The sequence below is a fragment of the Lingula anatina genome, chromosome 2, assembly GCF_051362555.1.
Source record: "Lingula anatina isolate TDL-2025a chromosome 2, LinAna3.0, whole genome shotgun sequence".
NCBI classification, from domain to species: Eukaryota; Metazoa; Brachiopoda; class Lingulata; order Lingulida; family Lingulidae; genus Lingula; species Lingula anatina.
The window spans coordinates 40171205-40197733 of NC_141768.1; the positions used below are offsets into that span (position 1 = coordinate 40171205).

Consider the following 26529-nt stretch of genomic DNA (forward strand, 5'->3'; position numbering starts at 1 on the left):
TTGAAAATCTTAAATGTATTGTAAAAATATGTACAATGGTTGCATTCTTTGAAATTTTCAAAACACATATGAGCACAATCAAAGATATTCTCCAGGTAAAAGTGACAAGTTGTTAAAACTTTTGTTTTCATAACAATTTGCAATAACATAATTTAATGAACAGGAGCAGCAAAACAAGCAAAACAGTATTACTAAATCCATTTTTTTTTTCAAACTATGTATTATACCCTTGAGTTTTTTATTTTTAATATACACAGGGGCAGATCCAGAGATATTTTCTGACAGTCTTCCAAATTATTTTTGTTGATCCATCCTCCAGTTTTTATATTAGAAAAAATAGATACCCATCATGTAAACTTGAAAATCTAACCGTCTTCTGGAAAACCAAGAAAACGGCCTCAATCTGCCCTTGATACACAATACAAACACCAAAACTAAAATACTACTATAATAAACACATATGTATACTAACTACCACAAGGATTTTACAAGTACCTACTCTATGTAATTCTAAAGATTCACATAACACATTCATATACCCATTAATTAGTAATACACTTTATTGGAGTTTTACCTGCTCAGACAAATTATTCAGAATTGTCTTGAACCCTGGTCTGCCATAGTATCTGTCATCTGGAGGGAAGTAGGTGCCACCAACTATTGGTTTAAGATCTGGAGTTAGCCACACACTCATAGGCCAGCCTCCACTGCCACTGGTAGCCTGTCCAGGGGAGCAGAAATTTTTTACATGATCTGATAATACATTGGCATGGATGAAATTTGTAAAAAAAACTGTAAATCCTGAAATCCTAGCTTGCAATTTCTCGTGGCATTCAGACCATATGAAAAAAGATCAAATTTAAGATTGAATATCCTGAAATCAGGCATAATCCTGATCCTGTCACCCATGTGCATAGGCCACTTCATGTATTTGCCTGAAATGAACTGTCATCATACTTCAATAAAACATCATGGTATTTATGTATAAATAGTTGAAAGAAAGCCAAGAGCAAAAGACAGCATTATTTAACTTAATGAGTCAAGATGGACTGTAAATATCCTCGGTAAAAATATAACAGGTGTTTGCTGGTAAAATCTGCTTATAAGAGACAATTTCATTCAAGTTTAATTTCTTGTTGAAGTCAGCACCTGTATAAAAGTCATATACATCTTGTCCACATCTGGCCTCTCCTCTCTGTCAACCTTGACACAGACAAAATTGTCACTCATTATCTTGCCTATTTCTTCATTTTCAAACGATTCTCTCTCCATCACATGACACCAGTGGCATGTAGAATAGCCCACTGAAAAAATATAATAATAGTTTTGTTTCAACTAGACATGCTAAACTTCAATCTTTTGTTAAATTCACATAAGAGCATTGCTTTAGACCACCATTCCACTTAAAAGTATTTTCAGTCTATATGTAATCAGTTTATGTGTAATAACTGTATATTACCATGCCATTAAGTATAAATTTTACACCCACCTGATAGAAAAATCATCTTATTTTCTTCTCTAGCCTTCTTAAATGCTTCCTCTCCCCATGGAAACCTATGAATATTTGATGTATTAGAAAGGCACAATTGATATTATAATGATATTACAGTGATATGAAAAGCCTTAGAACATATTGTCTTTCGTGTACATGTACATGTACATGTGGCCTAGCTCTTGTAAAACCCCAACACACCATCAAAAACCATGTGTGGGAAAAAACAGATTTTAAAGCCCCCTTTCAAAGTATATATATATACATAATGCTGGCAATCAATAAAAGATCAAATCTGATACCACCTCTCCTTCTTAACCTAAGCATCTGCTTTAATACAGGCAATTTCATTGAAGGCACTGTGAGATAATGCAGTAAGATGACTCTAATAGATAACAAGTAAATGTATGATAAACAAAATGTACTTATAAAATTTGTGATTTAAAAAATCAAACCATGCCCATCTTTGTATATAACCTCCATAACCAAGGGATTATTCGGGGCCATGAAATCACAAGAATTACTTATTTAAAACAGCAAACAGTTTGACAAATGGTGTAATAAATTTCATGGAATGAAAGATCTCGCATCTTTTTTAATGAAATGGAAACCCAGTGTCACAGAATACAGCTTGATATTTAGGTAAATACTAGTTAACATTTTTACAGCCAGAAATGACGTTACAATAATTATAATTAGCTACAACTTTGACAAAACAGTCTTCCTATCTCCTAATACACAATTATTACAAATAGCCTGTACTTGTGGCTATTACTCCTTTTGCACGCACTTCACGAAACAGCAGCATTAAATAATGTACAGCAGGCGGTAAATGCACATAAAAGCCCATGACCTTCACCCGGCTCTCCAAAGTTCTGCAAAGAAGGAGTTGTTGTGGTTTCAAGCATTTTTGGTGCTAGAATAATAATGCTTCCAAAGAAGAAACTACGACCACTGACCAATGAAAGTTTATTAGCTTTCTTCCAACCGCAAACATGACAATAAATCAAGACGAGAGACAAATCAGACCAACCCGGCCCGGCCCAGCCACACGTGCGGATGATGACTCTGAACATAAGGCTGATAGTGATATCAATCCCCTGGGATGTCAGTGAAGCGAGTCAAGCATCAACTGTCACAGTGAAATACAGGATATATGGAAATACACAAACAGTTGGCTCTGGTATAACACAGAGAAAAACGAGATGTTTTGTTCAATTTGCCGTGAACATGGCAGTAATAATACCATGGCCAGAGGAACCAATAATTTCAGAACCGCTACACTTGTTCAGCACATTGCATCGGCAGATCACCAAAATACATGCAAAATCCCTCTTCAGCAAAAAGACATGAGAGCAGCATTTTACAATGCGACAACTAAAAAGGAGAGAGCAGTCACTTGTGGCCATGAATGTGGTGTATTGGATGGCCAATGTGGTGTATTGGATGAAAAAACATTTAACACATTTAAGTATTAAAACTACATTTTAAAATGTTACAAATAATTGAACACACTTTTTACTGATCAGATAAAATCTAACAAGGCTATCTGTGTTGTGTTTTCAATTTATTTCAAACTTGCAACAAAGCTTAATATTACTGTTGGTGACATAGCAACCTTAACAAATGATGGTAACTCTATGTAAAAATTGGGGTCATGTCGATACTCCCCCGCACCATTACTCCCCCGCACCGTTACTCCCCCCCCCACCGATAATCCCCCTTAGTAATTTTTTGTATTATGCGCATCAATACGACCCCACACTGATAGATCCCCATACCGATACTTCCCCGCACCGATACTCCACCTCAGGAAGTATTGGTGCGGGGATGTACCGGTGGGGGGACGTATCGATATGTAACCTAAAAATTTATCCAAGATCATCCAACTTTGTTCCACTCACCAGTCCACTGGATTTGAAGCATGCTGCAGCAAGTAGGGCGACTTCTCCAGGGCAAGTCTGTTTTGTTTCCTTTGGGAATCACTAGATGTACTGGCAAATGCTGTGGCCATGATCAGATGTGGGTGTAAACCTCTAAATGTGAAATAAATAAAATTGAAACTGATCATGTAGTGATTTCTTTAACCCAAACAAAACTTATTAATGCTACACACCCCTAAAAGTTCTAAAACTCATTATTAATCCTTAACAACTTGAATAAGATTACAAATGGAATCAAGAAATTAGCATCTCTGATTTGGCTTCATCATATGCTATTCACATGTGGAAATTGTGCCAGTAAATAATCATATTGGAGTACTGTACATACCACATTCAATCCTACACTGCTCCCCTGCAGAATGCCTTACCTAGAAAGATGTGGTGAATATTTTCTCCTTGGATAGGTACACAGTCTACCTACAGACCATATCCTAATGGCTGTACGGCAATTGTACATAACAAACAGTGAGACCCATACACAAATTCCAGTGCAGAGGAGCAACGCCGTTCCAGTAGAGGCTTCTTTTCGACCTTGTTTACCTCTAAACGTCACCACTTTCAGTGTTGTTCATCCGGGGAGTTTCAACATGGCAGCCGCCATGGCTGGCACGAGTGAAGATTTTCCCAGTGAAATACAAGACCAGTTAAGCAGTTTTGATGATTCTTTAACAAAGGTTGAAGACACTTTAAAACCATTATTAATGACTCCTTTGAATGAGGTACACGAAAAGGTAAACGGTACATATTATTTATAGAAACAAGTTATAGTAATTATCCAGCATAATCGCTCTGGTTCCGACTCCACGATTCTTGTCGTGCGCCGCTTTTAACAGTTCGATCCACATCTATCAACAACTGTTTTTGTGGTAAACGTTAGTGTCTGTTTTTTATCTTCAGTTATGAATTAAGCCACCAATGACAGTCAATTGAATCTGAAATATTGCATGTCACTTCATTTAATATTGTTTACATTTTCATTTTTATTACTCTAAAAAGTCTTTAAAAATTTACAATGTTTGGGATAGTTGTTCAGCACCGGTCCTTTAAAACATAGAAATGGATAGAAATGGATAGAAATGGACTGAAATGGGCCGAAATGGACCGAAATGGACGCATGGCAAACCTCTATGAGATCGCACTTGGGTTTTACATAGTAAAAATAAACTTACCTTTATACCAGAAAGAAGTTTTATTGAATTTTCTGGTGGTACACCCTTCGAGGTAGTAATCGGGTCAAGGTCGCCATTTTCAAGGTGGATTCCGCAACGAGGCTGTGGCGGTGATTCCACAACGAGGCTGTGGCAGTGTACCTAAACACCGTCCTCAACCTAGCACAACCGACCACAACAGTCCTCCCATATAAAATAGTAAAATACGGTAATAGTTGGAAATTCCACATAAGATGGTGCTTTACTGATATAGAATATAGGGGAGACCTGAGCTAGTCAATTTATGAAAAAGTAACTTAATATTTGAAAGTTTGATGGTTGAATATTAGGTGAGAAAAAATTAAAAAAAAAAACATGAAAATTAAGAAAATCTAAAATGTGCATTTTACCACCCATTGTCTCAATGTATCAAATATCAATACCCTGAGTGTCAGAGAAACGTAAAAGCTAGCTTGCTAAATATACCTCGTGGTGGAGTCGCTGTTGTTGATATGGGTTATATATGAAATCAAGATCGAGCTGACAATACCGGAATCTAGAACCTAGGGTAAATATCAATAGCTTTTTCATAGAATACTAATCTTTCATTTTCTTATTCTTATCCAATATATTCTTCCTAAAGTACCCTAAAAGAAAATATGTTGAAAAATGTCAAATAAATACTTTTTCATAGGGGGAGTCCTTGTGTGGTAAAATACAAATCTTTAATTTTTTTATATTTTTCATGAAAATTAAAACAAAAATTTAAGTGCCAATGTGTCCTCCATTATGCATACTACACGATCATAGTCATTTACTCAAATAAAATAAATTTATGAATGTTTTGTGTGTGTGTGTGTGTGTGGGGGGGGGGGGGAGTCAAAATTTCCCAGGGGGAGACAAATTTTCACTATTGGACTGGGGAGTTACATTTCCATTAATCATGAAATTCTGACTTCCCTAAAATGTGACTCCCCAGTCAGATTTCCATAATTTATGGAAATCTGACTGGGGTGTCACATTTTAGGGGAGTCAGAATTTCATGGTACACCAGTCATAAATTTTTTTTTTTAACCGGATAGTGAAATGAAAGATGTCGGCATTTTAAAAAAAATTTGTTAGAGGATTAAAAATCTACTTTCATAGGCTTGTGATCGAATATAGTATATGTATAACCTGTATAGGGTATCAAAGTAAAGCTAGTTGCTTCAAGTTTCACAGAAATGTAGGCCTATCAGCGTTGTTCATTAGCACAAAAAGTCAATGGTTTTCTAAAATAATACTGGTTCAAAATTGAAATCATTTGTTTTCTTTTCATTTTATTATCATTAGTTTATTCCTAAATTAAAAAAGAAATAAGTTCGCTTAATAGATATTAAGATTCTTTCAACACATACCATGCAACGTAAAGAAACCTCAATATATATCTGCCGCATTTGAACTGCTAATTCATCAAAGACCAAAAGAATCAATTTAATGAGTAAAAATCTATTTCATGGCGTTTACATGGAATTATAACTGCATTTGAGTGCAAGGCCCAGAAACATGCCCTACCTCATTTGGCGGCACATTCGTCCACTCACGCTGTTCTACCTCTTACAGGTAAATATTGGCTTGATTGGTTTGCTTTTTTATTTAAGAGTTTCATGTTGTCTTATTTTGTTATACAGATAATTATTTTTAGTTTAGTTCATTTAAAATACTATTCATTTATTTTTTAGTTTTAGTTCACGTAAATTGTTCTGTTCGTTTCATCACATTATTCAGACATTTGTCCACTCATGCTGTTCTACCTCTCATAGGTATCGCAATAAACAACATGTTTATAAAAAAATACCACTTCAAGTCTCTACCAGATCAGTCTGAGTCGTTTTTAAATAACAGTCCTGTTACAGTTTCATCAAGCAGTCATGCTAGGTATTCCTGTATTATAAAGGGTATATAGGTTTAGGTAGTTAAATGGAACATATTGGAAGCCTTTCCTGAGAAAAGTGGGTGGTCCTGAAAAGGACCGTTTATAGGTAGGAAATGAGATTTCCTCAGTTTCCTTCGTTCAGCAACTTTTGGAGGTGCCCGGGTACCATTGCCAGAGCTTTCTTAACTTTGATGCTGTTGATCTGCTTTCAGTTTGGGCAGTGCGATGTAGATGCCAGGTCGTAGTGCCACCCTGAGCCGCATTTCCATGGTCGTAGTTCCGCAGACCATTCACATGGGCTGTATCACAGATCTGATGCCCCAACTCCTAAACGCAGGCAACATAATTATGGAACTGCTGAAAGATATCCCCTTCACCTGTTAGTATTATAAAAAACGGATATTAATAATAAAGTACCAATCACTATACTCTGGGCTGTCCTCCAGGGGCGTAGTGTCGCAGACCTTTCAAGTGAGCTGTATCACAGTTTGATGCCCTAACTCCTAAACGCAGGCAACATGAGATTTTTCAGCAAATGTCTAAATTTTATGCAATCCTACATTACAATTATATCAAAATCATTAAAATAGTGTGCTATTAAATAAAAAGACAGCAATAATTAGATTATGGAAGATCTTAAAATTCCAACTTGAAGTAATCTGAAAGAAAGGGCCAGGACTTCATTGTTCACCCATCTGCCTGGTATTCACCCAAAATATGTGAGGTGTCCGTCCATGACACTTAATGTCCTTCCATAACAGTTTTAATAACTTTGATTTATTAATCCACTGTAATCTTATATGTCAATTTTTTTTTCAAAGGTTGTTGACCCATACCATGTTTGAGGAGAATATGAAGTAAAAAGTTTTTAGCTTTTGTAATGACTGAGAAAACTTAAAAAATAGGTACCTAAATTGTCGTGGAAGAACATTTTGATATTAATTAATCCATTCTTTTCTATTCAGAAAAATTTCAATGTAATGCACTTGGTTATATGTAAAAAATAACTTATATTTAATGTCTGTAGCCTTTATTATTAAAAATAATCAATATTTTGTAAACTACATCAAAAATAAAAATGTCCTTCCATAACACTATTTTATAAATTTTCCAGATAAAAGTTTCAATAAAATAATAATCATCAAAACCTTTTTTTGGGGGATTCTGGTGTCTAGTGGTGTCTGGTTTCAGAAATTATAAGTTTTGTAAGTAGGAGTCTTTTTATGTACAGACACAGATGTGTCTGTACATATTGCCATCACCTGCGTCTGTCGTCGCCGTCGTCGCCGATGCCGATGGCGTCGCCGATGCCGTCGCCGATGCCGGCGCCGTGCACTTTCCTTGTTAACACGATAAGTGGAGGGCAGTTTTACTTTTTGGCTTTATATTTACAGAGCTGATGAATATTCATAAAACACAGGTCAAGTTCGAAAATCAGCATGATCGGGCCATTATTGTAGAAGTTATGCTGTTTTTTCACTTTTCAGCATATATGCAACCCTGTTAACACATTTTAAGGAAAACCGATAGGCCTGTTGTCATGAAACTCACAGGAGTAATCAATCTTACTAAAACGCAGGTCAAGTTCGAAAATCGGCATGATCGGGCCACTATTTTAGTAGTTATGCTGTTTTTTCACTTTTTAGCATATATGCAACATTGTTAACACATTTCAAGGAAAACCCATAGGCCTGTTGTCATGAAACTCACATTAGTAATCAATCTTACTAAAACGCAGGTCAAGTTCGAAAATCAGCATAATGGGGCCATTATTTTATAAGTTATGCTGTTTTTTCACATTTCCTCAGATTCAATTCTTAGGCATGTTAACAGTCTCATTATTTAACTAATAAGATATGTAAATGTGTTTGTTTGACATTTCCTGCAACTTTAAAACATTGTTAGTTGATTATGTAAAAATGATGGTAAACTTGTTATCATGTATTGTATAATAGAGTTTCAAAAATGGAAAAAAACTCATATCATTGCAGTTTGTCAGATTAATTCATTCACTATGTTCAGAAACTCGGAATGGAGGAAATTGGACATTAAACACTGTTCTATTGATATTTTTCCCATGTCATCAATTTTCTTAGTTGATCATATAAAAATGGCAGTAAACTGTTAATTTTGTCATATGTTAAACAATTGTTAAAAATGGAAAAAAACACATTTCAGGACAGTGCTGTCTTGTTTACATTTTGGCATTTTCAAGGTGTGACTTTGAAGTTCCATGGGCCTGAAGACCTTTGCTTGTCACATTTTCTCAATATCCATGATACTAATATTTTATTATTAAAAATTGATGGTTATTATCCTGTTAAACATTATGTAATATTGCATCAAAATTTGAAGAAACCCCTATTTTGGACACTGCTCCCATGATGACCATTTAAGGAAAACCATGTCACTTACTGTTCTCAAACTTACAGGAAAGAAACATGGGACTAAGATACAGTTTAATTAGGCAATGCAGTCTGTTTGGTAATTCTTTCTGGCAGTTAAACAGTTTTTTGTGAAAATTAAATTTGTCACATATTGGCATTTTCAAGGTGTGACTTTGAAGTTCCATGGTCCTGAAGACCTTTTCTAGTCACATTTTCTGAATATCCATGATACTAATATTTTATTATTATGTACAGACACAGATGTGTCTGTACATATTGCCATCACCTGCGTCTGTCGTCGCCGTCGTTGCCGTCGCCGGCGCCGTGCACTTTCCTTGTAAACATGATAAGTGGAAGGCAGTTTAAATTTTTGGCTTTATATTTACAGAGCTGATGAATATTCATAAAACGCAGGTCAAGTTCGAAAATCAGCATGATCGGGCCATTATTGTAGAAATTATGCTGTTTTTTTCACTTTTCAGCATATATGCAACACTGTAAACACATTTCAAGGAAAACCGATTGGCCTGTTGTCATGAAACTCACAGGAGTAATCGATCTTACTAAAACGCAGGTCAAGTTCGAAAACCGTCATCATCAGGCCACTATTTAAGTAGTTATGCTTTTTTTCACTTTTCAGCATATATGCAACATTGTAAACACAATATAAGAAAGACAGACAGGCCAATTGTCATTAAACTCACAGGAGTGGTCAATCCTGCTAAAACACAGGTTGAGTTAAAAAAAATCAGCATAATCGGGCCATTATTTTAGAAGTTATGCTGTTTTTTCACATTTCCTCAGATTCAATTCTTAGACATGTTAACAGTTTCATTATTTAATTAATAAGATACGTAAAAGTGTTTGTTTGACATTTCCTGCATCTTTACAACATTGTTAGTTGATTTTGTAAAAATGATGGTAAACTTGTTATCATGTATTGTGTAATAAAGTTTCAAAAATGGAAATAAACTCATATCATTGCAGTTTGTCAGGTTCAATCATTCACTATGTTCAGAATCTCAGAATGGAAGAAATTGGACATTTAACACTGCTCTATTGATATTTTTCCCATCTCATCAATTTTCTTAGTTGATCGTATAAAAATGGCAGTAAACTGTTAATTTTGTTTTATGTTAAAAATTGTTAAAAATGGAATAAAACATTTCAGAACAGTGCTGTCTTGTTTACATTTTGGCATTTTCAAGTTGTGACTTTGAAGTTCCATGGGCCTGAAGACCTTTGCTAGTCACAGTTTCTGAATATCCATGATACTAATATTTTATTATTAAAAATTGATGGTCATTATGCTGTTAAACATTATGTAATATTGCATCAAAATTTGAAAAAAACCTATTTTGGGCACTGCTCCCATGATGACCATTTAAGAAAAACCATGTCACTTACTGTTCTCAAACAGTACAGTAAATATGTACAGATGTGTCTGTACATATTGCCATCACCTACGCCTGTCGTCGCTGTCGCTGTCGCACTTTCATTATAAACACGATAAGTGGAAGGCAGTTTTACTTTTTGGCTGCTTGGTAATTCTTACTGCCAGTTAAACAGTTTTTTTGTGAAAATTTAATTTTTCACATATTGGCATTTTCAAGGTGTGAGTTTGAAGTTCCACAGGCTTGAAGACCCATGCTAGTCACATTTTCTGAAAATCCATGATACGTATATTTTATTATTAAAAATTGACGGTCATTAGGCTGTTAACCATTATGTAATATTGCATCAGAATAGAAGAAAACACAATTTTGGGTGCTGCTGCCATGATGACCATTATGGGAAAACCATGTTACTTATAATTGCCAAACTTTCAAAAAAGAAATACAGGACTAAAATGCAGCCTGAGTTGGAAAAGTAGTCTAATTGGCTTCTTTTTCTGGAAGTTATACATTTTCAAAGTGTGAACTTGAACTCCCATGGGCCTGAAGCCTTATGCTTGTTACACATTTTACTTACATTGGTATTACCTGTTGAGCATAATTAAAATTTGATGTTGAATTTGCAGTTTAACATAATGTACTTTTGCATCAGAATTGACAGTAGCCTATTTTGTGCATAGTTATTTCCTGTTTTTTGTCTGTACATTTGACAGCTTTGCTGCCTTGTTTGAAATTTAAAGGTCTCTGGACCAAATACCACGGAATGGCCCTTATACTGAAAAATGATGTTGGAAATTCCCTTTCTATCAAGGAATTCAACCTTAATGTTAACTTTGTTCTAGACTAATTCAGTATCCAAAAGAATGATCTGAATGGCTTATTCTTCCAATGGAAAGTAATTACACATACATGTAGCATGTTATGAAATAATTGACTAGATTAAACAAAATCATCCAAATCATCAAAAATCCTCAAGGTCATATTATATAACCAGATAAAAGAGTAGTTAAATGGCATGCAAATATTTAAAAAAAAAACCTTAAGTACTAGTAATAATAATTGGCAACTGACATTTAAGACACGATATGAAAGGCCCCAATTCAGAACAAACCATAGAATATGATTAAAATATGGAACCGCATTGACTCTTGGATACTTTAAAAAAATCCAAAGTAAAGTTTCATATAATGAAATGTTATGTAAAGTTATGTGGGTTTTAGATTTTTTACTAAAATATTGCCTTTTTTGCTTTATTCTCATACCTATTATTACTTTTATTTGATTCAATTTTACGTCTTTATTGTCATAATTTCACTGATAAATTTATTCCTCTTTTTTTCATTAACACAATATTTTATTCTAACCCCTCAGAGAGGTATGTGAAAGAAGTGTATACACTATCCTCTTTAAAGTTAATATTATTTACTATATAAGACAAGGTGTCTCCTAGTGAGAAGAAATGGACAATTAATTTCCAGACACAAACAGCAACTAAGTTATAACTACATGTAGATGGAAAAGATGTGCCTTTAATAATCGAAGTAAATCTAATCGACAGTTCAATTTGACAAGGTAAAATATATAGTAAAATGAGATGAGTTATAGGGTGATGTCAAATAGCTATGACACAGGTAGGGACAGTGATCGATATATATGAGTCGGTTGGTATACCAAAACACCAGCTACAACAAATAATAATGAAATCCCCTACATGTAGCACATCACTTCATACCAATAACAAATCAAAAGCAGTCCAATGTGAAAAATTTTTTTAAAAATTATTCTGTGATCTGAGACAGCATTAAAACCTAATCCATTCTAAGCTAGTTAATCCAATTTACCTATTCAGGGATGAGACTACCATTTTGTAATAAAAAAAGTATAAGATTAAAGTTTTTATTGCAGATCTGCATCAGCTGCAAAAGTAATATTTTTGGTTCCCAAATATTCCAAAAGCTACCTGATTATGATCGTAACAATTATAACAAGCAAATAAGTAGACAAATTTTGTCTTCCAACCCTGTAAGTATGTTTTCTTACTATCTTATCAATTCAGCTTACCTGTGAGTCCATTGATTGCAAGAGGAACACTCAATAACATCGTATGTGCAAGCAGTTGAGCAGACACTGCATGGGTATCGAGGCTTCTTAGACTTCATATTAATACTTGGTTGTATCTTAGAACTCTATACGCAAGGGTTCATAAAGAAACTGAACTAATGCCTTCTCTGCAGCTGGGTTTTAAATACTTTCTGAGAGTCAGGCACACTTTGATTGGTCATGGTAAATTGAGGGGGAATAGTTCTTTGTATAAGATTCATATTTCACAATAAATACACTGTAAATGAAAATATAATAAATTCTTTTTAAATGGCAAAAGGATCGTTATGATAATTAGCTTGAAATCTGTGCTTGCCATCAGACCACATGACCTCCTCATTGATGGCTCTGTTATTAATGATAATCTGTTTAGAAATTGTTACAAAAAAAAAAAAAAACCTTTGATGTTGAGATGGATTCATTAACTATTGGTGAGAATGTAAATTTTTTTTTTTCTTTTTTTCCAAAATGAACACTTGATAGAATGGATCTGTTCAATGAAAAAAGGTGGTTAAGATACAAATATTTTATCATAGGACCTGATCTGATAGTGGTGATTAATTAATGAGGTGTTAACTCCACAAGCTCACAGAAGCCAAAAGGAATAGTAGCCAAATCAATTTGCACTTAATTAAATAAAGAATGTAAGTCTGGCTTACCTGTCAGTGACATAACTACTCACTTGTCACATTTTTATCATTATCTCTACCAGCTAGCAGAGATCGTTAACTGGTTATTAATAACTGTAATGGTTCACTGGCAATCTGAAGTCCTGGTCTCAGCGTTAAAGAAACATCACTTTTCTTACCTGAAATTTTTTTCACTCTTCACCCATTTCACAACACTAACAGAAAAATACAGAAAACTTACAGATATGGCAATGGACATGCCCTATGCTATAGAGATCAACAGTTTCAAACTGGTTTATAATAAAATACACTGCAAGTTCCACATCCTTTAACTCTTTCGGTTAAGGATATATAAGGATATATATTTATTCCTAATTATAATCCAGAAATTTCATTATTTAACTTAGACTATTAGTCCCCTCCCTGCTGACAATTCGCAAAAAAAAAAGAATAAAAATAAATAAATAAATAAATAAATAAATAAATAAATATATATTATCATGTTGCACACATTATTGTAGCTTTCTTTGGTTCTGGTTACTTAAGTCAAAGGTTTGCAGTTTAAATTATCTAATTGGACTTTTAAACACGTGCATGATACAAGCAACTGTGTTTTAAAATAGAGCCTCGTTGTGGAATCCACCTTGAAAATGGCGACCTTGACCCGATTACTACCTCGAAGGGTGTATCACCAGAAAATTCAATAAAACTTCTTTCTGGTATAAAAGTAAGTTTATTTTTACTATGCAAAACCCAAGTGCGATCTCATAGAGGTTTGCCATGCGTCCATTTCGGTCCATTTCGGCCCATTTCAGTCCATTTCTATCCATTTCTATCCATTTCTATGTTTTAAAGGACCCGTTCAGCACCTGCCTTGCATGAAAAATCTTAAACAATTTAGAAAGAATTTTAACAATGAAGAGGAGAAAACTGTTCTGGTGTCTGGGTCTTTTTCTCTCCATTCTTTCTTTCTTTGTACACATGAAAATTGTTGTTTTAGTCTCTATTTAATTTGTCTTGGAAGCCACTTTGTCCATTAATTTACTTGAGTGATTTGTTTCAGCTAAATCCTCTTGACTGTGCCAAAGTAAACCTCGTGGCCGCATATGCAGTGAACTCTTTATTTTGGAGTAAGTGCAAAATATTTTTTTTAAATCAAAATTTTAGAAAGTAAATGAAAAGGCTAGATATTGAGACTCTGAATTTTTTTCTATCTTTTAACTCTGATTATGACTCTTGGACTCTTTGATGAGCAAAAATAATTAAATATGAAGTAAATGTAATGATTAAGTTTTTCTGTCTTTCCAGCATATTTAAATGTCCGAGGGGAAAATCCAAAAGAGCACCCAGTGAAGCAGGAATTGGTCAGTAAGGGTGCATATAAATAAAAGTCACATTATCATGTGTTATCATAGGGACTAAGCAGTCTGTATATTAACCAGTGGTCCCATGCTAAGTACCAGGAAATTGAGCCAGTATATTTCTATTAATTTTTTTCAGGCACTGGGTACTTTTACTACTTTGGATATCAGTGAATTTTCAGTCCTTGGTGGCCTTGGTACGCTAAATGTGTTTGAAACAGACTGCTGATGAATTTTAATCATTTTTGTATTTTAAATGCTGAAATATAAACTCAAATGGAAAAAAATATAAATAGAGATGTTACAGAATTTCTTATGTTTAGGATCGTATAAGGGGATACATGAACAGAGTCAAAGAAATCCAGGAAAAGGAGAAAGCACCAAAGCTTGATAAGCCAGCCTCTAAAAGATTTGTGAAGAGTGCTCTGTGGCAAGCAGCACATGCAAAAGCAAGTGCCCAGAAAGATGATGGTAAGTAAATGATAGCAGTAGTTGAAACATGAGTAATAAAATGCATTAGAAGAATTACAGATTTCCTTGTTGTCATGTAGAGTTATGACCAGTGCTATGACATTTTATTTTCAGATTGATGTAATTTGTTAGAAATAATAGGGCATTTATGCGTGACTTTGTTGGGCATACATTTTGTTATTAATACTGGGTTATCACAATGGCAGCGACTCCAATAAATGATAATAATTAATATATATTTATTTCTAAATTCCCAGGTGCCTCAACAAGCCAAGCGGATACATCAAGATTGCAGCCACAACCAAAAAGACAAAGGCTGAATGAACAAAATGAAAGTTCAAAATCAGAAAGAGGAAAGAAAAGAAAAAAGAACAGCAAAATGTAATACTGGACAAAAAAATTTAAAGATTGAAGGAACTAATTGAAAGTTTTAGATTTTTATTTCCTATCAAATTAAAATTTCCAGAAGACAGGCAATGCTATATGACATTGTTTTTTTTTTCTTTTTTAAATTTTAAAAACTTTATTGCTTCTCCATGTCAATTCAGAATTGATGTTGAAAACAATGAAAATAATTTTAAATATATTTTTGCAATAAAAACTATTTGTTTATTGATGAACTTTTGACGTGGAATGGGGGTATGGTCAATGGACAGTTCTAAAAAGTTCCAAAAAACTTAAAATACTTAGATCTAATAGTTTGAACATAATGAAAGATTTATAATTTTTTCTTTGTTTTTTCATGATCATTCTGGAAATGTGCAATGATTAAGCTTCATTTTTTTTATTGTTTGGCTTTTTTGGGGGGAGGGGGGTAACATTTATTATTCTAAAAGTTCAGTTTGTTAATCGATACTTTCATTAAGGAAGCAAATGGTACTTTCTATCAAGGGTCTTCTTGCTGTTACAAAATCCTACATAAGATCTCTGTGGGACTTCAAATGATCAAGCTATTTTTATGTAACTACTTTGCTCCTAAAACTGACAAAGCAGCAGACGGGGTTGGGTTAGGTACCTGAAATAAGTCCTAGTTATTGCTTGTCCTGTACCTCATGTATGGCAAGAAATGTCTGCTGCCTATTCCTCTCAATGTGAAGGAGGTTTTTAACATAATTTACTAACAGCTAGTAGACCTCCGGTAGAAAGTTCTTTCAGCTCAACTAGTTGAAGAAATGAAAACGGCATACAATATTATTCAAATACCTTTTATTTCTTCCAAACTAAATAGACTAGGAATTATCATTCCATTAGATTTTAAACCACTTGAAATATTCTAAAATTAGTATTCTTACTATTTTAATGATTGTGATTAAACTACTTAAGATATGTCCTGCAATGCTTGAAGAAGATATATGAAATGCTGTTGTTGGCTACCAAGCATTTGGTATTTATCCTGTACATGAACTTACAGAAAATATACACAACTTTGAAAAAGTAAATACATATTCTGTTCACAAATTGCACAATATCTTCATTACATTTAAATTTATAATTTAAATAGATATAGATTTGCACTATTATGTACCAGAAATAACTGCTCAAAAAGGAATTCTTAAAATTACCTTTAAGCATGGGAGAAAAGATTGATTGCTTAAAGGCATAAATCTAAGGCATAATTATAATAGGATACACAAGTTGCCAATTGTGGAGATTTGAAAACATTGAATACATGTTCATCTTGTATGAAAGTTTGCAACTTCTATAGCACCCTCAATTGAACCTGTGACCGATCCATTATTATATTTCACATCTCTCAATTATGAGCTCATCTCCTGGATAAAATTTGTCACAATAAGCCCACATTGCCTTTTGTGATTATTCTAAGAACAAACACAATGCTGCACCTGTTGACCGAATTTAGCTGAGCTTTTACAACAACCGGACTCTTGTGAAATCGGAGCTGTCATGTTGTCAAATATATGAATTTCTTTTGATTCTATTACTGGACTTACAAAGTTCAAACTAAGATGACCAAGAGCTTCAACTAGTCACTGGTGTAACATGCAAAAAATTACAGAATGCTGTTGCAACTTGGTCTCGTCATAACCCAGTCAGTCCAGTTTTAGAATAAACAAATTATATAATATATTCAACTGTCTCACAACATTCTGAAACTCATCAATGAGAAAACAACAACACATTTTCACCCTGTTGAAAATGTGTAACCTGCATGGCACTCTCAACATAAATTGTGACTGTCAGTCACATTGGCAGACTTCAATCAACAACTCCCATTTTCACTCAGCATGGATGAGATACTAGTCCTTGAACTTTTATGCACCCCCAAACCTCTGACCCTTTCTATGTCTGCCTCATAACTGGTGGAAGTCTGCACATCCTTGTCCATAAATACCACGTCCACCTTACACTTATCACATATGTACATTTTCCGGGGCTTTCTCTGAGGATCTGGCTGTGTCAGCACCTTGGCTATTAAAGTCATGGGGACAGATTCCTGTCTATTTTCCTGATTGGCCTTCTCTACATCATCTGTTGGTTTGTTCACTGAATACACCATGGCAGTAGGTGGGAAGGTGGGCATTGGAACGCGTATCACCTTGGTCTCTACCTGACCAACAGGGGGGTCCTCCATGTTGATTATCTGTTCCCTCGTCAACTGAGATTTCACTCTCTCTTGTAGGTCAATAGGAAGCTATAAAGAAAATTTTGTGAATTGTGAAAATTCTCTAAATCAGATTTCAGTGTCGATTTCATTGTGAAAATCAATACATATTACAACACATTCCATGCCAAGAAATTGTCACGCTATTTATGATAATGTTCAACCAAGCCTTAGCTTTGATTCTGATCATACATTTATTCAACACAACACCTTGGCAGAGTCCAGAACAAAACATTGACATCTGTTTTGTTCTGGACTGTACCACTGAACTTACTGCGTTCAGCCTGTGGGCAACAAAATTGGATGGTTTGCACTGGAGTAGCTGCACAGCAGTATTACAGTCAGATCTGTATCTTTCCTACAATGGAAAAAGATAAAATAATGCCTAAACACCACAGGATTCTTCATTTGTCAAAAAACAACTAACAGGTACTTTAAATCTATATAAAATTACAGCTGCATGATTATCTTTAATTAGCCTTTCAATTTAGCTGTTTTTTTTTTGTTTTTTTTTTTTTTTTATGTAATCATTTCCTCTACTTACACATTCCTCTTCAAGGTCAGTTATCGTGATCCTTGCATCTACTAATTTCGTAGTCATGGTAGCAACGTCTTTTTGTAATGCTGTTTTATCCACTTCAAATCGATTTACCTAATGAAGATTGACAACTAGATGATATTCCTTTTCAATTGATCTAGAATATTTATTTGACATTTGAACCTATTTAAAATTTTAGTAATTATATGGAAAAAATTTTGCATTAATAAACATCTTAATCAAAGTACAAAATCAGATTCAGAGATAAAGCAAATAAGAATACATACTAATTTTAGCAATTTATCCTCCAATCCTTGATTTACTTTTTGCATTTTCTTGTGACCTTCAAGCAACCTAAAACAATAAGAGAGAAATGGTGCATATTTTCTTCAAAGTCTGTAATTAACAATCCTGTGAAAACAATCCTGTGAAAAACTATCCTATATATAAGCATACATATTAAATTTGGTTGACATTCATATAATATGAAGTTGAATATTTTGGATATTTTTTATCTTTGACAAAAACTTGTATTTGAACTTAAAAAACAGTAGACTCTATCCTTGGGTGCTGTCATTTATAATTCACAAAGTAAAATATGAGAGATGAATATTAAAAAAAAGGATATTGCTGACAAAAATATCCGCATTCTTTAAATGAGCAATCAATCACCAAGTGAAAGACTGAGAGATCAGATTTTAAAATGATTCATCAGAAAACCAATAACAACTCTCTAACCTGTCGTATCTTTCTCTCAGTTTCATCAGCTCATCTTGCAGCCTGCAAACCTCCATCTCACCCAGGCGCTTGGATTCTTCATGGTCTACATTCATCTGGGTTATTTTACCATTACTCTGCAGTAGTTTGCTCTTCAGTTCTTCTATCTCATGGTGCAGGTCAAGACTGCAATGATAGAAATATTAATGTAATTCCATAAAACCCTTGCCTATTACCTATGCCAAACATTATTGCAACCCAAAGACATAAATGCCTTCAGTAAATCATGTCAGGATAGAGAAATTACGTAAACAGATGCTGGATAAGAGAATGAATATAACAGGAAAATCTGTACAGATCACAAACATCCAACACAGCTGTGTACCACAGTGACCACTGACCATCACAGCGTCTGAATGACCACAGACGCATCAAATATGACCAAGATGTTTGCATCAGAGGGCTTTATAGACTTATAAGATAAATATTTGCATACAAACCTGATGTAATATGCAATATACATGTAGCCCTGGTAAAAAATGTCTAATACTGTCTATTTATTCTGTTATACTTTATCTTCAAATATCATGCATGATTCATAGCAGATTCATATATGGTTTATGAATACTGGTATCAGGCATATTCTGTGCACTATATAGAACTGTGCTTTAGGAGAACTAAATTAAAACAATTTAAGTAGTACTTATCATACATATTGATTTGGCCAAAAATCTAAGTGCCTCTCATACAAAAAGCATCAAAGAGCAAAATTACACATTAATTGTATATCCCTGTCATCAACACTGCTTAAAAATTGGGCATGATTTATGGCCAAACACAACAATACCTGCTGAAATGCCTCCAGCTATTGCCACATACATAACCTCAAACAAAAGGTATGAATACACATTTATAAAGAATAGGATTCCATATACATATATTGATAATAAGTGAGACCAACAGGCACTTAGAAAGATGAAAAAGCTGATAGGGCGAAAAAAAGATACATGTTCATTATAGCACATATGAGAGAGAGAGAGAGAGAGAGATGGATTTCTGATTTATAATTCCATTATCCAACTCTCTCCTAAAATATTAATTTGTGTTTTTCCGTCACCCACGTATTTCCTAATCTAAATCCCTGTATAACTGTTACTGACCAGCAATACTTTCCACAAACATGGTCCTACGAGCTGAACTGACTCCAAATTCTTCAACCATCTCAATAAATTATCAAATATAACATAAAAAAATACTGGATAAATAAAGTAGACTGATAATTATACTCATGTACAAAATTAAGTATAGTTTCCAGCATTACAGTGGAACACTAACATGTTAACAAACATGGATGTTTCATCTACACACTTGAAAGAATACACCTAAAGCCAAATTTCCACTACTGCAATGCAAGCCTTTCTCACCAAGTCTTAATTACCATCTCACCTAGCACCTTCTTCCATTTGTTTTGCTCCAGTACAGCCTTTCCAAGCATGAACAGGCACTGGCATTGCTTTTAATGTACCATCATGTCAGCATGTCATACAGGAAGTGCCACGATTTCTCCCTTTATATATTCATGACAGTAGCCATAGCAACAGTTAGTCTAAGTAACTGCGGGCTATATGGATTGAGTGATAACCTTGTGATCTTCTTTTTTTTTTTTTTTTTTTTTTTTGCAGTATTGAAAAATGAAGAGGAGAAAAAGCCTTCCTCTTGTCTGCACTGGGTGGTACACTATCCAATACTTATTGTGCCAAAAATGGATTTGTAGCTATCAAGTTGGACACAAGATCGCATGCTTGCATGAGAGAAAATATGACTTGAGGAATATATATGCGAAAATGTGAAGCAAGAACAAAAATGAGAGAACAAAATGAGACACCTGATAACCATTTGCTATATTTCTTCATAGGTTAAGGATTGTACCTGCACCGTAAAGAACTTATATAAATGAATTACATTATGTAATCTCCAGACTTTATATCCAAACCAATCAATTCCAGATAATCTTCAGTAACAATCTGCAATCAAGAATATTCCTAAAGAATGGCCTAAAGAATTTTTAGAATTTTTTTTTTTTTCAGTCTTGTCTAGATTAATGATTTTATCTTCTAACTAGTTTCACTTGTAGCATACATTGATAGAGATTCACTTGTAGCATACATTGATTTATTACAAATTGATAGAGATTCATAGAGATTTATAACTCTCTTTCTTAAATAAAAAAGTCAATACACATTTATAAGTTAATTAGTTTTCCATTAATTCTCATTATATACCCAAATAAATGAAGCAACAAAAATAAAAAATAAATGCCAAATTTTACTGATGCAAGCCAAAAGACCAACTGAAAGTACGTAATACTAAATGGCAAACGTTGAGTAAGAATTGAATATATTAACCATATATTGTGAATAGGATAAACAATATTTTCATTACTAACCCAACCCAAAAAATAATCTTATACATCATTAATAAAACTGCAGCAGACCAATTGCTGAAACAGCTGTCTCGTGGGCAGTAGTACATTGAAACAACTGTGTCTTTATAAACAACTGACAGGACATTGAGGTGTGTGTATGTGTGTGCGTGTGCGTATGAGAGAGAGAGAGAGAGAGAGAGAGGTCAGCAAGCAGTAGACCTACCTGTTAATGTTAGAACAGCTGGCACAGTTGCACCCACATTCCTGCACAAATGGAAATATAATATGTCTATATATTTAAGAGATGTATAGCAGCTTAATTAAAGCTGTGGGTGTATTTTGAATTATTAAAACAGCTTGACTAAACAGCTTGGAAAACATTTGCTCATAAAATGCTTTCAGTGCACCTTATGTAATGATTTTCGTGTTCAAATTGTACCTGGAAACTTCAGTTTATTAGCTTAGGTCTGTTTATGGATGTGTCACTCTGAAACTGAAAAACACCTTCACATTTCACACACGCACGCACGCACGCACACAGTTTGACACAGAAAAAGTTCTAAATAAAGTTTTGAAAAAGGAAGAGGTAAAGGTGACATTGGGTACAAAAAATAATATATGAAAAACATGACCGAAATCCATTTAAATGAAATATTCTGCAACACTTAATTGCTTGATATAACAATATTTTAAAAGATGTTGGTCCTCCTTACCCTGCAGACCACCATTTTGGGCATGACAAGGACGGCTCTTCTCATAATTCGTATTGCACAAAATAGTCAAAGGGTCTTGAATGATGATGACCTGAAATACAGACAAAGTATGATATGCATAGTCTCAGGAAGAACAAAATGGGGTTCTAGTAATCAATTAGAAAATATCTGACAAGAATTTAATTTGGTGACAATAAATAATTGCAATTTTGTTAATATGGATTATCTGATGTGGATTAAATCAAAATACATTTCTTCCAAACAATCATAGTTAACAAAACTTAGCAAAATTTAATATTTTACTACACCACTGTTAAATGGATATGCATGTAAAGGAGCAACTAATACATGTAAAAATAACATTTCATCAATGCAAATTAAAATAACTTTAAAGTATTGACTACTATGTACCGTTCAATACCACATCTTAGACTAACAATGTTCACTCGCAATTTACACAGCTTTTTTAGTAGATACTTGATTTCTATGCTACAAATACACCGAGCCACATTGGCACAAACTTGTGCAAATTATGATGATCAAGGCATTGTATTCATTATGTCACAAGTTCACAACACATTCATATGTGGGTACATGTAGTTTCCATTGCATGTGACAGGACCATTCATTTAGACATTTACATTGAAGCATCTGATGTGACCCCATCTGTTTATTGGCCTGTATCAAGAGGCCTACACCAATATGTAGTTCAGTTGCATTGAATAATCATACTATACTGTGCGCAAAAGGAAAAATATGATGCACAACAGATGGTGTTGTTACTATAAGTAGTTTAATAACAGATGAATATTGTTATTATATTTAAGATAATACCACTGGCTTTCATAACATATAAACACCTTTTATGCAATCTCCATAATAAACATGTAATGTGACAATTGCAACATAAATTACTGGGCCAAAAAATTACTAACAAAGTCAACAAATTATGCAAGTACCATATCAAAAATACCAACTGTCACCATTTAAATCAATAATTTATCTTTAAGAAATTATGATAACTAGCTGTTTATTAGATCCACTGCCAAATCTAGAGTTACTATCTTCATCTCTATTAGATGTGGTTACAATAAAAATAAAACAGACCAAGAAGTGTAAAAGTCACTGCTTTGATTTAAAGGCAAAAATGCTGAATAACATTTACTGGAACAAATTCCTCAGTCACAGAATCAGTTTGATCATACTTTTTATACATGTATCAGCTTCAGATTTTCTCCAAGAAATAATGAAAAAATGGAGGATTTTTTGCTCTGTTTTATGGTTAATTGGATTTTTGGCACTTTGGAGTTGCTTCCTATCATAGATATAAATTCAGTCTTTTATCCAACTTGATATTGCACTGCATACGTAGGCACATTTTATTTTGAATTAAAGACTCGAGCATTTGAATTACACAATCATTTTTCAAGATTAATGTTTGTCCTCTATTTTGTAAACCTGGCACTCTAATAATAAACCATAAAAGGTTGAGGGCTTTTAATGATTTTTACCCCAAGTCCAATGTCAACCTTACCTTGTTCATTCGTCAATAATCTTGTATATCTTCTTAGTTAATGCCAAATGTAACGGTTCCATCATCCATTGCCATTATAAACTGCGTGTAAGCTTTCAAATTCTGATGTTTTTGTCACAACAACTGGAGTTTGCATCATTTATTCATATCTAAGTCATATAGTGGCAATCAATGACAAGACTAACCTTATTTTGAAACAAGTAATTAACCCCTATGCCATTAAATATATCTAGAATCATTATTTCCAATGGTGAATGAATTCAATTTTGCAATCAAGCACAAAAGGTTTGTAGAAATATGACCAATACAAGGTGCTTGACTTAAAAAACCAACCACATATCTCAGTAACAATTTTTACTTAGAAGACAGAATCAATGACAATGAAGTTAATAATCCCAGGGGCCTTATTTTTGCCAAACACAATAGCCGTCTAGTTAATATTATTTATTGATTTTCCCTCCTTAAGAATCAATGTAGACCTGATCAAGGAGATATTTACAGCTACACACATGCTACTGTACAGAAGAAAATGAGTTTCCCACATTTTCAAAAAATAATTCAACTTTGTTCTTTCAATGAATAAAATGTCTCTAAATGGCACTGGTCTTTCTTCTCCAACAATATACTAGTATTTCAAAGGAACATACCTTTAAAGGATGAAGGATTTTAAACTTCAAAATGTAAGAATGAACACTTCCACATTCCTTGCATACCTTGTGAAAAAAACATGTATAAACATAAATTTGAAAAGAGATCCATTTTAAAAGCTGTGTTATTCATTATTCTAATGCTTTTAGCACTTTGCCTCCATTTCTTTTGAATAAACATTGTTTTAAAAAAAATTCATGCTAATCTAACCTACACAAGCATATTCCACACCATGTACATTGGCATGAACCAGTATACATTACCATGCACTGAATATATATGTCACATTCATGACAAGGAAGTGCTACATGTAATAGAACAGACCTGGACAAGGAAATATTTAACAAGCTTTACCTTATAAAAATAAACATCAAGTATTTGGGAAATTTTTAAACGACAAACATTATAGTCCATAAGATTCCTAAGAGAAACGATGGCCAAGGATCTACAGCTCCCACTATTCTTTATCTTCTGTTCAATCTGAATATTGTCTTACTCTTTAAACAGATATTCAGTCTAGCAAAACAAAATACATGTATATCATAACACATACCAAGCATTCAGATTGTTTAATTTAGCATCTTTTTTTTCTAATCTTTTTGACAATCATGAAATTATTTTGCTTTGGAACTTACTGTGTATCATAAAATTTTGAAGTCAAGCTACTATGATATACGTACTAAAACGAAGTTTTATACACTAACATAAGTGATGTTGCACTTCAAATCTTTAAAAATCTGCCATCCATGCAGTACTGGGTCAGTACCTGGCACCTATACTCGCTCTACCATGAGTTGTTTACACCAAATTTCTGAAAGTTTTGTGACAATTCAAAACATTGTCAAATCAAAATTATGGCTTGATGAACATTTTTTAATTCAAAAATGACCTTTATTTAGTGAGTGTAATATCCATAATAATGTTCAGCATTTTGTGAAAAATGTAAATTATTACACGATAGCTGGAACTTAAAGTATATTAAGATGTGATATTATAACTCCACTTTCCTTTATCTAGATATGTATACAAAAAAAGTTACAGCACTACATGAACATATGTATATGTTCATTGTCATGCCTGAGTAGAGACTAAAACGGTTATGTAAGCATAATAATATCTCTGCCTTATCCTTAATTATGTAACTAATATTCCCCTATACATGTTGCATGCAGGTGAATATTGTATATGCCCCTAACTGAGGTACTCAGTATTAAGAAAACCTGTCCACTCATCTGACTGAACACTACTACATGAACTAGCACAAAAATTCATGCGTTAGCACCCCTATTGATGATTCTGATGTGTACTGTGTTAGCACAGACAGTACATATCAGAATCATCAATAGCAGTGCTAACGCATGAATTTCCGTGCTATACAATTACATGAACCAAATCCATCTTACTGGTACATAAACACATTCTGTAAAACAGCTTTAAACAAGTACAATTTGCACATTATCATGATGGATTCCCTTCTGATACCTGTCTCACCAATACAAAAATGCTATAGGAGTAACAGCTAGTACACTAAAAAAATTAAAAAATAAAATAAAATAAATAAAATAAAAGCCCATGTATTGCTGAGGCCACCTTTATCCTTGCCATGGTTGTGCTACATGTACACGAGGGGGGGGGGGGGGCTGCCTGCCCAAATGAAAGTTTACAACATGCAGTATTTTTGTCTTTCTATATAAATGATTGGGTTTCGTATAGCGTAGTATCGCTATCTTACTTAAATGCGTATTTGAGACTGACTACCCAGAACTGTATCCCGAACATGGATAAATGTTGTCACGTTGACGACTGGGTTTTTTAAACGTAGACTAGAGTCCCTTTCTTTTTGTTTGGAAACGAAAATAACAATTCGATCTAGACCTCAAAAGAGACGTGGACGGTTAAAAATAAATACCTACAACTTACCCTGTTGTTACTAAGTATTTTCAAAAACCAGACTCGGCAAAAATAGCTTCACCTCACCCCTGTTTTAGGGAAGTGTCAAAATACACGTCAACAACAAACACAGCGTTGTTTCCGCTTGGGTCACAGCTGCGCACAATATGGAGCACTGAGGGCATCTGTCATTTTCAAATGAGAAATGTCGTGGGGATGGGAAAACAACAAGCAGATATATTTACTTAAAGCACAAATATACAACTTATTTGTCCACTGATGTAAAATAATGATATATTAGGCTTATTTTACAAAAGTTCCACTTTAGTAAATATTATTGGGGGTTTTAAAATTGCATTGTGGTTCCAAAAAGAGGTTCTTCCATGGAGAATGCCATGTATAATGAGTGTTATAATGTCATTCTCCCTCAGTGTGCCTCGTTTTAGGTTATTCCTGCTTGTTACAATGAAAACATAAGGCATATGTCCTTTTTTGCATTTTCGACAAAAACAAATGTAATTGAACAAAGAGAAATATAGACAATAACAGTCTGACATGAGCTACACTTTTAAAGGTACATAAATATTCCCGGATTGCATTG

The 26529-nt window shown here is 33.8% G+C and overlaps 3 protein-coding genes and 1 long non-coding RNA gene across 9 annotated transcripts in view; 2 read left to right on the plus strand and 2 right to left on the minus strand.

Annotated features, from left to right (window-relative positions):
* Nucleotides 1–3970, minus strand: part of LOC106178784 (spermatogenesis-associated protein 20) — a 35844-nt gene extending 31874 nt beyond the window's left edge. For 2 of the 3 annotated variants that reach the window (XM_013562117.3, XM_013562118.3), the window contains exons 1-5: nt 3804–3970; nt 3397–3528; nt 1490–1554; nt 1150–1304; nt 575–721 (exon numbers count right to left, since the gene is read on the minus strand). In XM_013562117.3, the coding sequence (XP_013417571.2) occupies nt 575–721; nt 1150–1304; nt 1490–1554; nt 3397–3528; nt 3804–3892 (588 nt within the window). In that variant the 5' untranslated portion in view covers nt 3893–3970. Of the gene's footprint in view, nt 1–574; nt 722–1149; nt 1305–1489; nt 1555–3396; nt 3529–3763 lie in introns of all 3 variants that reach the window. The other variant, XM_087003694.1, reaches the window with a different exon arrangement.
* Nucleotides 3971–4007: 37 nt separating this feature from the next.
* Nucleotides 4008–15452, plus strand: LOC106178787 (nuclear nucleic acid-binding protein C1D). Of its 2 annotated transcripts, none has more exons than XM_024077925.2 (5): nt 4008–4166; nt 14072–14138; nt 14317–14372; nt 14693–14840; nt 15098–15452. In XM_024077925.2, exons 1-5 carry the CDS (start codon nt 4023–4025, stop codon nt 15223–15225), a joined length of 543 nt encoding a protein of 180 aa, XP_023933693.2. In that variant the 5' UTR covers nt 4008–4022; the 3' UTR covers nt 15226–15452. The 2 variants fall into 2 exon arrangements, with proteins under 2 accessions (XP_023933693.2, XP_086859822.1); XM_087003696.1 differs by having other exon boundaries at nt 4019–4154.
* On the plus strand, nt 5457–7645 carry LOC147763693 (uncharacterized). Its single transcript, XR_015332740.1, has 2 exons — nt 5457–6185; nt 6711–7645. It is a non-coding gene; the product is annotated as an uncharacterized LOC147763693 (long non-coding RNA).
* Nucleotides 15453–16026: 574 nt separating the features above from the next.
* LOC106178785 (brain-enriched guanylate kinase-associated protein) lies at nt 16027–26134 on the minus strand. Of its 3 annotated transcripts, none has more exons than XM_024077924.2 (8): nt 25959–26134; nt 21857–21947; nt 21367–21407; nt 18740–18904; nt 18289–18355; nt 18008–18115; nt 17738–17821; nt 16027–17493 (listed from the first exon to the last, which is right to left on the minus strand). In XM_024077924.2, the coding sequence occupies exons 2-8, from the start codon at nt 21899–21901 to the stop codon at nt 17062–17064; spliced, it is 942 nt and encodes a 313-aa protein (XP_023933692.2). In that variant the 5' UTR covers nt 21902–21947; nt 25959–26134; the 3' UTR covers nt 16027–17061. The 3 variants fall into 3 exon arrangements, with proteins under 3 accessions (XP_023933692.2, XP_013417574.2, XP_086859821.1); XM_013562120.2 differs by lacking the exon at nt 25959–26134 and adding an exon at nt 23391–23512; XM_087003695.1 differs by lacking the exons at nt 21367–21407; nt 21857–21947; nt 25959–26134 and adding an exon at nt 20165–20375.
* Nucleotides 26135–26529: the final 395 nt, after the last annotated feature.

Bases quoted from the DNA above. Each gene is read 5' to 3' on its own strand.
- LOC106178787 (XM_024077925.2), top strand. From the start codon at position 4,023: ATGGCAGCCGCCATGGCTGGCACGAGTGAAGATTTTCCCAGTGAAATA. The intron at 4,167-14,071 runs GTAAACGGTACA...GATTTGTTTCAG, and splicing joins TGAATGAGGTACACGAAAAG to CTAAATCCTCTTGACTGTGC. The intron at 14,373-14,692 runs GTCAGTAAGGGT...TCTTATGTTTAG, and splicing joins ACCCAGTGAAGCAGGAATTG to GATCGTATAAGGGGATACAT.
- LOC106178785 (XM_024077924.2), bottom strand. From the start codon at position 21,901: ATGAGAAGAGCCGTCCTTGTCATGCCCAAAATGGTGGTCTGCAGG. The intron at 21,408-21,856 runs GTAAGGAGGACC...CCATTTGTGCAG, and splicing joins CCAAAATGGTGGTCTGCAGG to GAATGTGGGTGCAACTGTGC. The intron at 18,905-21,366 runs GTAGGTCTACTG...CTATCATTGCAG, and splicing joins AGCTGTTCTAACATTAACAG to TCTTGACCTGCACCATGAGA.